The sequence below is a fragment of the Podarcis vaucheri genome (genome assembly GCF_965113315.1).
Source record: "Podarcis vaucheri genome assembly, chromosome: 2".
Taxonomy (NCBI): Eukaryota; Metazoa; Chordata; class Lepidosauria; order Squamata; family Lacertidae; genus Podarcis; species Podarcis vaucheri.
This window is the reverse complement of record NC_138760.1, coordinates 94,374,808-94,389,683: the sequence shown is the minus strand read 5'-3', so window position 1 is coordinate 94,389,683 and position 14,876 is coordinate 94,374,808. Positions and strand designations below refer to the sequence as shown.

The window sequence follows — 14,876 nt, the reverse complement described above, 5'->3', positions numbered from 1 at the left end:
CAGGGTCACATATAGTGCTTTAAAGAATTCCCACTCAGTTGCAGTTTTATGCAGTAGAGGTACATTTTATTAATCATTTCACATGGAAAGAGCCATGCTGGCTCCTTCAGACCAAAGCTCCTTTCAGCCAAGCATCCTATTTCCCAGACAATTCCAGGAAGCTCACAAGCTGGGCATCAACTCTCCAGCAACTGGTTTTCAAAGGTCTGCTGCCTCTTACTTGGACGGTCCACTAAATTAGCATGGATAATAGCCACTGATGGATTTATCTTCCATAAATGTGCCGGGTTCAGACATTTCATGTCATTTGCAGAGATGCTGCATTATCCTAACCTCCCAAACCACAGTGTTTTTAATACTTCTTGATACAGCACCTGTAGCGCCCCTTTTTTGTGCAGAATCTAGATGCTTGTTGTATCTAAAGATACTTGATGTTACTGATTCCCAGCACCATTTTAATTTGTTGCTCTGCTGCTGTACGGTTCATAAAACAGTAAATCTGCCTCCTCCCATTCTATCAAGCTAATTTTGTTTTAGGTGTGGGTTTGTTTTTTTCCATTTGAAGGCCATGTGCTCTCCCTTTTCAGAGTGTTGTGAAAAAGCTTTGACCATTTCACTTCTCTACTTTTGATAGCAGAAGCTGAATTGAGCTGGGAAGTTCTGGTTGCTGCCAGTATTTGCAAGCCTGCCCCCCAGCTGTCCTCTGATTGGCCCATTCTCACGGGCAAGTCCTGCTAAGCCGTGAAGGCACAGGGGGAGGCTCTGGTGTCCTCCAATGGTGGCGCCCCAGTGTGGATGGCCCCAGGAGTGGGCTGCAGCCACACTGGGCTACAACCGCCACCCCAAGTTCCAGTTGAGCAGCCATTGCCAGTTTCACTTCTCTGCTTTTGATAGAAGAAACTGAATTGATAGAATTCATTTGGGGTGCTGTGAAAGACCCTTCAGGGCAGGAAATGACAAATATATCCAGCCTTCTGCATTGGAGCATATATCTAGCCTTTCTCTCATTAAAGTAAAGGGAGATGTGGAGCAATGGCTTCTCAAATGAGTCTGAATCTGTAGAATTAGTCATTTGTCCCCACCCTTTATCCTTTGAGATTTGTTTTAGTTCTCTGGCAATGAACTTGCAGATTATTCAAAAGATAAAATGCAGTAGAGGGTATTCTTTGTAGGGTTGGGTGTCAGACAGACCATTAAGATACATGGGGGGAGATTGTGTATCCTGTAGGATAAATCCTCAGATGCGTGAGGGAGCTACATTAAGGAAGGAAAAGCTTGGGAGGCAGGGAGAGAATAGAAGATGCTATTCTGTTGATTTGAAACACCGACAATCAACAAAAAAGGTGGGCTGTAAGACTTCCGCACTAAATTAATTGGAGAGAGGTGGAAGCAAAAACGGGCTCTCCTGCCTCATGTTAGATACCCCATGAGATGGATGACAGATTAGTCCCTATCTTGTAATTCCCTGTGCTTCAGAATGTAAGTCCACTGTGGCTATATATGCACTGATGTTTAGCTTAATGTGGGTAGTTTAGAGAGAAGAGCTATAGCTCAGTGGTAGAGCACCTGCTTCACACACAGAAGGTCTCTGGTATAGTCCTTGTCATTTCCTAGTAGGGCTGGGAATGTCCCTGTCCTGGAACACTGGAAAGCTAGATCAGTGTTTCCCAACCGGTGTTCCGCGGCACACTTCTGTGCCGTGAGACATTGGCTGGTGTGCCGTGGGAGGGAGGCGGGCGAGTCGGGCGGTGAGAGGCGGTGGCGGCGAGGATCCGCGTCGAGCCGGGGGCGGCTCCGCGGTGGTGGTGCCGAGCGGCGGGGCAGCGCGTGCAAAAGGGAGGAGCGCGAGACAGCGGAGGAGGAGGAGGCCGGCATGTCCGGGCAGCAGCAGCAACAACAGCAGCAGCAACTCCCGGCGACGGCTCCTCAAGCCCCGCCGCCGCCCCCTCCTCTGCCCACTATCGCCGCCACCACCACAACAGCCGCCGCCGCCTCAGTTGCCGCCGTCCCTCAGTCCCTCGCTCTGCTGCCTCCTCCCACCCCCAAAGCTTGGAGGTTCCCCGGCAAGGGGGAGGGAAAAAACTTTCACTTTCGTGCGTCCCTCCCGGCATGACGCTGCGCGCTGACGTCACGGGGCTGTAATGGTGGTGTGCCGCGAGATTTTTTTCCTTAAACAGGTGTGCCGTTGCCCAAAAAAGGTTGGGAAACACTGAGCTAGATAGACCAATGGTCTGACTTGTTACAAGGCAGCACCCTATGTTCCTTTGTAATTTGGCATTCTGTATGCATGCTATAACATTAAACCTTCCTTTCATAGATAACATGCCACTAATTAGAGAGAAACATTTGCCAAATCCTGTTTTTCATTATGTTCTTGTCAGATTAATTTTTCTTTTTAATCCAGATGGTATAAGCATAACTTTCAGCAGCCATTTGATAAATTTTAGTACAGCTAGATTTTATGATCTTGAAGTGGGGCAATTGCATGTGGTTTGAAATTGCTAGGCTAGTTTTTTGCACATTTGAGGAGCAGGGAGCAACAACCATATATAATAAAATAGTATATACTCACATGCCACTTGGTGTGTTTGCATATCTCTTTAGGTGCAGAACAAGTGGACTGAATTTCATTCTAGACTTGCTTGGTCACTGACTGGAACACTTCTCTGGAGTTTGTTTGCTTTCTCTTTAGGTCGTCCAGTCACAGTAAAAGTACATAATGTTGGGAAACCTGTGGGCAATGTGCTTCTTTGGCATAAAAAGCAGGCAAAACTCTACCAGTGTAGACAGAATGAAGTAATTTTTGTTGTGGGCTGCCCTAGTTTATCCCTGGGAACCAACAACAGGATTGCACACTCTTTCTTTCCTTGCTTCTTCCCTCTTTACTTCCCCAGTGCCAACATTTTGGTTTAATTAAACTGCAATTAAATGGTTTGTCCAAAATGAGGAATGTCAGTTTACAGACCAGGATCTTAAACCAACTACAAACATGATGCTAGACCATTCTTTATCGCTAAGTGGACAAGCCTCAGGGAGCCTGTGGTCGGCATGAGCCTTGCTCAATAACCCTTCCTCTCTGCTGCTGAGAGGAGGAATTCTGCTGAGTTAACTTTCAGTTCCAAAGAACATTGGCTTATTTTTACATGCAGATGAGGAAACCTAGTTTAAAACAAACAGTGCTTAGTTGCTAAGCAAGTCAGCTTCAAACCATGGATTATGAACCTGTCTTGTTTAATTAACTGCTGATTGTTTTGAACCAGGTTTCCTGGGTTGCACTTAACACTAAGCTCAAGATTCTTTGAGACTGAAAATAAACTCAGTAGCCATCCTCCTGTTTGTGTGAACACAACACTGATGCTTTGCTCAGGCTCATCAAGGCTTATCCATGCAACACTAAACTATGGCTAAGCGTTGCATGTGGTTTAAGATCCTGCTTCATATGGTAGTATTAATCCACAGTTCCCTGTTTCAGCAAGAATAGTTAATTGCTTAAATGAGTATGTGCATGCCAAGGAAGGGTGGAGGCAAGGGCAGCATGCTCATTCCTGGCTTCTAGACCGTGGTTTAGCAAGCTGGGGATTCAGCATCTGAACTGGGCTACTGGCTTTGTAACATTTAAGCATTTAGCAAGTCTGGATGTTACATTGCTGATTTCATATATTTCCAGGATACATTTAGAATGGAATCAGCCTCTGTGACTGGGTTTAGAGTTCTAGCTAATGCCAAACCATGATCTCTTCAAATGCAACAAGAGTTCAGAAAATGGCATCCTTAAGGCCTGCTATCTGCCGGTCAATTGCTTCCACCAATTGCATTCATGTTTTGTTCCGCCTCTTTTAATAATTTGTTTCTGTTTAGGTGATAGTCACTGGACACTCGACAAGCTATGGCAGTATTCATTGCTAGCAGTTACTATTTTGATCCATAAAGTACCTAAGTTACTAAGGAAATGGTGCCAATCCTGAATGGAATTCCAGTTAAGTGGAACATCACCTCCCTCTTCTCCCTTCAAATGTCCCCCAATTCTGTTCTGGCATTTCCCCCACCATCCAGGGCATATTGTGAGCCAGATGGGAAGTGGAGGACACAGGGAAAGAAGAGGAAGGAGGAGTTCAGTTGTGCAAGCGGAAGGCCTTGCAGGGACGACCCACTGTTTTTCATTATTTATTCACTTTCTTTTTAGCAATCCGGTTAGGATTCTCTGACACCAATTCTTAATCTCTATATCCAGTTTTTCTCAAGCGGGGAGGGCTGTATTTCTGTTCCTGCAAATGATCAGCTCAGTATGCCTGGAGATTGATTCTGTTAAGAGAGGTGAGGGGGGTGGGAACGGACAAAGTGACAGCTTTCCAAATTAAATATTGCTGCTTTGTAGAACAATGAGAAATAGGACAGATAGAATGGGGTTTGAAATTATTTAGTGGATAATTAAAGTAAAGCGTGGATCCATTTCCATCTCCAAATGATGTTTGTGGAGGATTAGAGGAGAGGGAAGGGAAGAAGAGTAGGGTGGCAAATGCCCCTTTCCAAAGAGGGATATGCACAAGGAACCATTTTGAGTGGTATATTTTAGTCTTCGTTCTAAGATACCAAGTTATTAAATTCTTGCATACAGCCAGGCCACCTTTCAGCATAAGTGATGTAAATGCCAAAAATACTAAGGAATAAAAGGCTTGTAAGCGACACACTGTGCTTCTTAAATAACATAAATATCTTTCGATCCCGCTGCCGGTTCTGACAGGATTGAAAGACAAAGTGCTACTTTGAACAGCTAGAGTGGTAAACCTAGGTGGTCTGCCCAATCATTCTTTTTAGATTTTTGAGAATATTTGAGTAATATTATTAAGGCCATTGCTTTTAAAAGTATGTGGTGTTCTTAGACTAGTGGGGTGCCACAGGGTTCTGTCTTGGGCCCGGTCTTATTCAACATCTTTATCAACAACTTGGATGATGGACTCAAGGGCATCCTGATCAAATTTGCAGATGACACCAAACTGGGAGGGGTGGCTAACACCCCAGAGGACAGGATCACACTTCAAAACGACCTTGACAGATTAGAGAACTGGGCAAAAACAAACAAGATGAATTTTAACAGGGAGAAATGTAAAGTATTGCACTTGGGCAAAAAAAATGAGAGGCACAAATACAAGATGGGTGACACCTGGCTTGAGAGCAGTACATGTGAAAAGGATCTAGGAGTCTTGGTTGACCACAAACTTGACATGAGCCAACAGTGTGACGCGGCAGCTAAAAAAGCCAATGCAATTCTAGGCTGCATCAATAGAAGCATAGCATCTAGATCAAGGGAAGTAATAGTGCCACTGTATTCTGCTCTGGTCAGACCTCACCTGGAATACTGTGTCCAGTTCTGGGCACCACAGTTCAAGAAGGACACTGACAAACTGGAACGTGTCCAGAGGAGAGCAACCAAAATGGTCAAAGGCCTGGAAATGATACCTTATGAGGAACAGCTAAGGGAGCTGGGCATGTTTAGCCTGGAGAAGAGGAGGTTAAGGGGTGATATGATAGCCATGTTCAAATAATATAAAAGGATGTCACATAGAGGAGGGAGAAAGGTTGTTTTCTGCTGCTCCAGAGAAGCGGACACGGAGCAATGGATCCAAACTACAAGAAAGAAGATTCCACCTAAACATTAGGAAGAACTTCCTGACAGTAAGAGCTGTTTGACAGTGGAATTTGCTGCCAAGGAGTGTGGTGGAGTCTCCTACTTTGGAGGTCTTTAAGCAGAGGCTTGACAACCATATGTCAGGAGTGCTCTGATGGTGTTTCCTGCTTGGCAGGGGGTTGGACTCGATGGCCCTTGTGGTCTCTTCCAACTCTATGATTCTGTGATTCTAGAACAGCCACTGATATTGTTTGGATTCTGACAGCACTTGTGTGCAGGCATATGCATGAGTGTGAACACACACGCAGACACGATGTGCACATTTCCTCAAAGAAAGCATCTTTCCATGACAGGAAAGTGGTTTTATTTCCACTAATACAACACGCATCAGATGGGCAGGGATAATATAATATGATAATGAAAATGATAATGATAATAATAGCTGGCAACCAATTAAGGTTAGTCCTTCCTGAAGACGTAGATTTATTTCACTGGGAGGGAGACATGTTGCAGAGTTCATTGTAGATGTAGCCATCCCATTGAAGGATATTTTTATTCCATTGTAGTGACTTTGAAAGTTCTTCATTAAAATTTATTCTTAGCTGTCTGTCAGCGGCAACTTTTTAAAAAGTTACGCTCAGTGCCATGTTTCTTAACTAGAAACTATTAAATTTAAAATGCAAAGTACTTAATTAAAAATATAGGCATTTCCATGCTGTTGATCACCATAACAACAAACTGATAGTGCAGATGGTGACCATTAATTTTTAAAATAGAAATAAAAGCAACACCACCACTTTCTGATGTTTACAACCTTGGTTATTAAATCTGCATTATACTATAAAATCTAAGGCTACCAGACACTTGAAATTCCCTTTCATTCTCGTGTCTCTGTATTCGTTTTGCGTGCCTTCCATAACCTTGTCAAAGTTGTAAGAGCTTTGCCAAGAATCACACATGTCAGCAAGTAGAACAAATGTAAATAATACACATTTTTCAAATGTGTTCAGTTTGTATTTCTTTCCTGGCAGGTACTGGAGAAGGAGGAAGGACAGGACCCATGGGGCAGTAAGTGAGCAGGGTAGAAAGGGAGTGGATAGATAAATTTAGTAGAAAGGCTTACGACAATTGTAGGTACAAACTAGGACACTTCAGAAACGTTACCTGGGCTCCTAACCAGGGCTTTTTTTTTCAGCCGGAACTCAGTTCTGGCACTTCTCAGGTAGACGCCATTGCCGTTATAAGAGAGCAAGGGAGGTGTTCATGGTGAGTTCTGACACCTCTTTTTCTAGAAAAAGAGCACTGCTCTTAACAATTGTTTCCACATATTTTTAAAAGGTAAAACAGATTTTTCAATGAATTCAAATGCACAGTCCAAAGACCCTGGCATAACTTGCATTATTTTCAAAGGGGGTTCTGCAGAACAACAGGATCCTAATGTCCCGCATGAAATTCAAGCATTTTTATATGTATGTATCTGTCTTTGTAAGGCAGTCGATTCTTTTGAACTAATTTGCACTGCAATTTCCACTGCAGACTGAAGAGTCCAGTCATGGATCAGTAGGTTCAGCTGCAAATGTCACACCTGTAAACTTCATTGACCAAATGCCCTGCTTCTTAAACTCACATTTATCCTGTCCATGGAAAGTGTTTTACGTAGCAGTTTTGTATGCCTGTATCATCATCATCATCATCATCGTTTTTATTTATATTCTTCCTTTTCCCCAGATTGGGACTCAAGGCAGCTTACAGATAAAAATACAAAAACACAGATAAAACAGAAAAGGCTAAAAACAAAGTCTACTTCATGTAGTTGCCATAGTGGCCCACTTAGTATTATGGTTATTTTAGGTCATATTTACAAACATGTTTGTATTAGAGCTTTGGGCAATCTCAATCAACTTCTTGGTTTCTTTGTGCCATCTCTCTCATGCATAAGCCAGTACAGCCCTTGCTTTTGAGAAGCACCAAGGGGCTTCATTGGTTGTCCTGGGAAAAGATACCCATAATGATGAACTGATCATAACTCAGAAATGCGAAAATTACAATGTGAACAGTGGAGGTGGAAGCTGCTGAGCTTTCTTAACAACTGCAAGTGGATAATTTCTCATTGAGACACAGGAGGGCAATGAAACGTTTGGTAGATCAGCACCTTTGGCATTATTCCAGAGACACCTCTTAAGCATGCCAAACTAAGGCGTGATCACTTTCCCACCGTATTTAGTCTTTCATTAAATTACAAGTTATCAATTGGTGCTGGGTAACAATTTATTAACTGCTTAAGGGTTATCCCAGCGCAGTCTCAGGCATTTATAGCTCAGGGAAACATTTCATCTGATACGACATATGCTTTTATTTCTTGGTGATCCACTCGTTCCCTGCTGCCTTTGGGAGAATGGGGCTGAGAGTCCTCCTGTAGCCATAATAAAAAGCATAAAAGCAACTTGTATTTTGCTGTACTGATCATTCCAGTACTGATTTGCTCAGTATCTAGCTGCCTTTTGTACTGTGCTCTTTGCGGGTGAGTTCCTCAAGAATTTTTGAGCATGGATCATTGTGTTTGATTCTTTGCCTCAATGACTGGCACCATTTCATTTGAGTAAGTTTCAACCCAGTCCTTCATGTGACAGAACTGTTATCTGAAAGAGCTTTAGATGGTTCCAGCCATTTCCTTATAAGCCTTTTTTGTCTGGTTGGTAGACACTAAACATCACAAATACACTCTTCCATCTTTAATGCTGAAAGTGTTGATATATTGCAATGTATCCATGGAATCCTAACCCTTTTGAAGTTCATTTGCCTTGGACTGTAGATAAGAGCAACATTGCAGTAAGCGTTGGTAGGAACAAGGTTTGACATGTGTTGCATAGGGTTTGTCTACATATCATGCCAATGTAGAATTGATGTCACCTCTCAGATCTTGGTTGTCATTGGGAAACCTGCATGTGCCTATTGCTTGTATGTGATAAATTTATTATCATTCTATCTTGAGGCGAAACACATGATAGTGCTAAACTGCGGTTCTTTGAACGTGTTTCAAAATGTTTATTCTGAGATGCACAAAAGTTTCTTTTGCAAAAGAGCTGTTACTAGCTTTTTTGTCTTTAGCCTTTCCACCAGTCTGTGGGTGACACTCAAGGCTGGTCATCCGCAGTGTACATCCACTGAAAACTGCCTAAGTGATTTGAGCCCATTGGTTTCAATGGGTCTCCTCCAAGTATGACTTGGCTGGAGGTCACCTAGTATCCTGGTGGTTCCCTCCCTTCACGAGAAGTGAAGTTACAGGGAACCAGGCAGAGGGCCTTCTCGGTAGTGGTGCCTGCCCTATGGAACGCCCTCCCATCAGATGTCAAGGAAATAAACAACTACCTGACTTTTAGAAGGCAGCCCTGTTTAGGGAAGTTTTTTAATGTTTGATGTGCAGGGTATAAATAAATAAATAAATAAATAAATAAATAAATAAATAAATTATTATTCCTGAAATCCGCATCTTAACAGCTGTTTGCCTCATGATATAACCTGTATTAGAAATAATAAGGAATGAGAAACTTGATGAATTTGAGAACTAGAAGTATTTTTAGAAATGAAATTTGGGGTAAATAGGATTATAAAAGGAATATATCATTAAGAACATCTTGGAAATTTCAAGACAGATAAAATGCTTCTTCACCCGGACCATAGTTAAATGATGGTTAGCCCTCTTCCAGGAGGCAGTGATGCGCACCAACTTGAATGGCTTTTTAAAAAGATTAGACCAATTCACAGAAGACAATGCTATAAACAGCTAGTAGCCTCAATGGTTGTGTTTTACTGCTGTGTCATAAGCCTTATGCCTTTGAATACCAGTTGCTGGGAATTTCAGGTGGGCTGTTGCGCTCACGTCCCGGTTGCAAGCTTCCCACAGGCTACTGTTGGAACAGGATGCTAAACTATGTGACCATCAGCCTGATCTAACAGGCTCATTTTATGTTCTTAGGTACTGCATTAAGGTGTGAGCCTGCCTTGACTTTTATGTTCAGTTAAATTATATCTTACAATGGGATGTGTTTTGTTTTCTACTGGACTATTGAATGGGAGGGGCAGTAGAGAGACAACATAGAAAGCTTACTAATGGTGCTATTGATGTTAGCAGGGCTAAGTCAGTTTATGCGTCAGTAATCCAGTTTAAAAGCTTTGTGAATCACGGCTTAATATTTTCAGTGGCTCTAGCCAATCTTGTTTCCTGCCTGATTATGTTTGCTAAAACATTTCCTGTCCTTTATTATTATTTTTTTAAGGAGAGGAAGAAGCGTGGAGAGAGCAACAATGACTTGTTTCTAGCCGATGTTTATGCATACCAAGGAAAGTTCCACGAAGCAGCCAAGCTGTACAAAAGAAGTAGACATGAGAACCTGGCTCTTGATATGTACACTGACTTGCGCATGTTTGACTATGCAAAGGTACATGGATTTAGGATTTATGGGGTGTTTATTTAAACTGGCTCTGGCGTCCAAGAATCAAGCAGTTTCCTTTTGGCGTGTGCATTTTCTTTGGTTCTTCTTTTCTGGAAACTCCTGGTAAATATCACTGACCTAAGTAACTAACCTCTCAGGAACTTTCCCACACAGCACACAGTTAAACTATGGAATTCACTCCCACAGGATGTATTGATGACCACCAATTTGGGCAGTTTCAAAAACAGATTAGAGACATTCTTGGAGGATAAAGCTGTCAATGGCTGCTAGCCCTGATGGCTGTGTACTGCCTCCTCCAGTGTTGCAGGTAGTGTCCCTCTGGATACTAGTTGCTGGGAATCTCAAGTGGGGAAAGTGCTATTGAACTCAGGTTCTGCTTACAGTGTGTGGTGTAGTGGTTAAGAGCGATGGACTCGTAATCTGGTGAACCGGTTTCGCTTCCCCGCTCCTCCACATGCTGCTGCTGGGTGACCTTCAGCTAGTCACACTTCTCTGAAGTCTCTCAGCCCCACTCACCTCACAGAGTGTTTGTTGTGGGGGAGGAAGGGAAAGGAGATTATTAGCCGCTTTGAGACTCCTTAGGGTAGTGATAAAGTGGGATATCAAATTCAAACTCTTCTTCCAGGCTTCCTGTAGGCATCTAGTTGGCCGCTGTGAGAACAGGAAGCTGCTCTAGGTGGACTTTTGACTTGACCCAACAGGGTTCTTTGTACAGTCTTAGGAACCTACATGGTGGTATTGTGCTGCATTACTGTGCAAGAACGTGGTTTAAAAACTGGGATTCCCATTATATCTCAGCAAGTTTCACAATACCAGTTAACAGCCTCTGAAATAATCTTTGATTCCTTTGATCCTGTAAATGAACCCTGAAGTTGTTTTTGTATATGTCTGCAAATCAAATTCCCATGTAGAAATAAGTTGTACACAATATGAAGAATGTGACAGTTTTACATTCACTTTCATAAGTTTTATGTTGCAGACTTTTAACGTCTTCTGTGGTATTTTTCTTATCAAAAACCTTGAAAATCAGTACGCTTTATAGTCTCATTAATCACTCGTTACAGACTTGCTCCATCCATTACTGGACATAAGCTTTGCCTTGGCGCACATATTTCTAAATTTCTTTTCTGTGGGGGGGAAAGGTCATCTGAAATGCAGATGGTATTGTCAATGTTTGAGCAACACTGCTTTTCTCTAGCAAGTTAGACTAAAAATTGCAAGGTCTTAATATCGGTTTGTGTTTAAACTCCTCTGAAGCAGAAATCTAATTCATAGAGTAGAAATTTGTCATCATGCTAATATGAATTTTCACAATGCTGAACCAGCTTAGAGTAAAATGAAATCTTTTCAGGGTAGCAGAGCTTCATATAGAGGCTAATGACATATTACACACATTAAGCCCTGAAAGTTGGGTTTTCAGTCTGTTTATTTAATGTTAAAGAAATAGCAGCTCTGAATGAAGAAGCAATAAGGGATTACTTAACTCTTTCCCCATCCTCTCAGTCTCTCCCTCCAAATCCCTCCTCTTGAAATCTGCTGTTCCTTTTTAAAATAAAAATTACACAGCTGCCAGAGCTTCATTACATATATTTGCATGTAATGAAGTTAACTTCATGGACAAAAGAGCAACTAAACTGAGTCAGTTTTATTCAGTGGTTGAACTTTGGTTTGCCAGTACTGCTTTTTAAAAGAGTATGCGGATTCTTATTTTTTTGCCTGCTACCCTCAGGCTACTAGACATTTGCAGAGCCTGTCTCTTGAGCCTTGGTAGTTTCAAACGACCCTGGACAGTTCGTAGTTGGGAGGGGGGATCCTATACTGTGGGGACAGCTCTGGAGATCATGTGCATATGGGACCTTAGATTTCTTATCAGTATACCAAATCACACATTACTGTCAACTCACAAGTAATTTATTGCAGTTCAGGAAACTGAGCTTTCTGCTTCTAATTTATTTCAGTGATCTAAGCTACAAAACGCAATTACACAAAACAAACACTGTCTCTCTCATTTCTTGGTTCAGCTTCTTCTCAGTCAAATAAAACAAAACGCTCTTATTTTTAACTGGACCCCACAGAACAGCAGGATGTTCTTAAGCAGAATTGAATTTAATGTTCTGTAAATGCTGTTCTGGGCTCACATTCGCCGCAATGATGCTATATACCCGTCACACTAATTCAGAGTGGTTACTTCATTCCACTTAGTGTCTGATCTCTGCCGAGTTCTGCTCTACCTTAGAGTCCTGTAGTGTGGTACAATCTAGCAACTGGATATATTTCCTTGCATTACATTAACACCAGTCTGCTGCAGGGATGTGCCAGGATGACTTACGACACTATTTCACCCAACACGATGTGATTCCCTGCAGGCTTGGTTACACTTGTGTCCCATTCTAAGTATGTGCTTACTCTGCTTTGAGCAACAGGATTTCTGTCACTTTTTGTGGCCTCCTAACTGATCAGTTTCTTTTCTGTGTTTCTCTGTTCCCTCCACCCCCAAATCCAATAGGTTGTAGCCATCATGTGCTGATAGGGTTGTATGCTAGATATGTGTCAGAGTCACAGCCCTTCTCATACAGCAAACATTAAACTAGCACAACAGGTACCCAGCCATAGGCCCTTTTCTGTTACTTTGCCATAAGTATTTTAGTAACATCTGGGGTTTGTGTCAAATGTGTTACATCTCTCTAAAAACCAGAGGTGCTTTATGGTCTTTGTAACACATGTTTTCAAAACAGTCTAGCAACTTAGGTTGCCATTTTGTAAATTTAGAACCTGGGAGAGAGAGTACAAGCTCATGGTGACTTGCAGAATCACAGGCGGTTGCCCCTTCACAGAGGTGCCAAAAACTGAATCAGAGGCATGAGGTGTGCAAACCATGTTTCCTGGCTCTTTGATGAGAGACCTTCCTCATCAGAATCCAGCACTCTGTCTCTTGAGCCACTTGTAGAACACTAGTAAAAAGTAATGTTGCAATTAATGAAGTGTTTGGGTCAACTTTCACGTTCTAGTCTCACACATTTGCTAATCCTTTCCTTAAGAGCTGTTGAGTAAGCCAAATTTGCCATTATGGTTTTCGACCAGATTTTATAATTGAATCCATTGGCTTTAGGACCTCTTAAATTGTAAGACTGACCTGTTTAGAGAAAACTGTCACCTGTCTCTTAACTTTATTTACAGACGTTGTTCTTGGCAAGTCATGGAAAGCGGGCAAAAACTGATATTTCATTGGTTTTTCCTCCAGAGAATTTCCTGCAGACATTCTGTTTTCTCTGTGTTCAAACTATGAGAGTTCTTGTGTATTTTGTAATACCAGTCATGCTTAAATCTAATCAGTTGATTTAGTAATTTCTTCTTCTTTTACTCCTCATGTGATGGAAACTGCAATTAAGTTACCAGAGTATATTGAAAAGTGAGTTGGTGGGGAAATGGGTATTTGGAATGGGCAGTTTGCACAGTGAATGCTACAGGAAGCATCATGATTGTCATCTCCTGCACTTTTCTCAGGAATTCCTTGGCTCCGGAGATCCCAAAGATACGAAGATGCTAATTACAAAACAAGCAGACTGGGCCAAGAACATCAATGAACCCAAATCAGCTGTGGAGATGTACATTACTGCCGGCGAGCACATGAAGGCCATAGAAATCAGCGGAGATCAGGGCTGGGTTGATGTGTATGTCTTGATTTGTTTTTTTCAGAGCTATATGCTGCCATTGTTCAGCAGAAATATTGCCATTTTTTTCTGATTGTGCTCATTCTATGGGTTGCACATGTTGAGGGAGGGAAATCCTATATTGGCATAGTGGGAATGGGGTCTGTAACTAGTGAGAGACGTAGAGCGCCCCTGAATTACTTAGGGGCTCAGTTGTGCTAGTTGCTGTACAAATCTGTAACTGAAGATAGTTGAAGATTATGGCGCCTGTGATTTGCATGTTCAGCAACCCTGTTTTCAAAGCATTCATCCATTCGTTTGTACTTTTGTGTATGGCTGCTTTTACACAAAATTGCATTCCAAGTGGCTCTGAGCATATCAAATGAGTAGCAACAGATAAAAGAATTCAAAACCATGGTATGAAAAATTAAAATTACAAGAACAATTATAAGGACATTCTTCAAGGTTATCTATAATTACTCTGATTTGTAGAATGTTGGTTTCAGAGCCTTAAGAAAACACTGCTGAAGATAAAGCATGCATGAAATATGAATTTCTTAGGATTTTAATAGGATTCCAGAGTCTGCATCAAAGCTGCAGACTGGATTCTCTGTAGCAAGGCTGTGCCATGCACACTAGAAGTTGCAGTTTTGTATCTGAAAGCTTTTGCTTACAGTCCATGAGTCCTTTCTGGTGAACAGGCAGGTTTATAGTTTGGCAAGGAACTTGCTGGACTATACATGTAAACAAAAGTGCTTTGCCTTCATACTTAGAACTCTGTACAACAAGTTGCATGCATATGTTTTTAAGAGGTAGCAAGAACTAAGAGTTTTATAGCCACTGATGGGTCTTCTTCTGCATCTAGATTGATTGATATTGCTCGGAAGCTGGATAAAGCTGAGCGCGAGCCTTTGACAAAGTGTGCCTACTATTTCAAAAAGCTATTTAACCATGGCTACGCAGCGGAAATCTATACAAAGATTGGGGACTTGAAGGCCTTGATACAGCTCCATGTGGAAACTCAGCAGTGGGATGAGGTAAGTACAACTCATTTATCATCCTCTGGGTATCTGCATGTTGGATATATCCTAGGCCTTAAATATTTTCAATTGCATAAACAATATTTCTCCTTTTTTAATAACTTAA

The 14,876-nt window shown here is 41.9% G+C and overlaps 1 protein-coding gene across 2 annotated transcripts in view; it reads left to right on the top strand.

Moving 5' to 3' along the window:
- The window catches only part of IFT122 (intraflagellar transport 122), a 58,075-nt gene that overhangs the window by 28,969 nt on the left and 14,230 nt on the right, over nt 1-14,876 (top strand). For both annotated transcript variants that reach the window (XM_082209259.1, XM_082209258.1), the window contains 3 exons: nt 9,904-10,065; nt 13,585-13,751; nt 14,596-14,767. In XM_082209259.1, the coding sequence (XP_082065385.1) occupies nt 9,904-10,065; nt 13,585-13,751; nt 14,596-14,767 (501 nt within the window). The remainder of the gene's footprint in view (nt 1-9,903; nt 10,066-13,584; nt 13,752-14,595; nt 14,768-14,876) is intronic.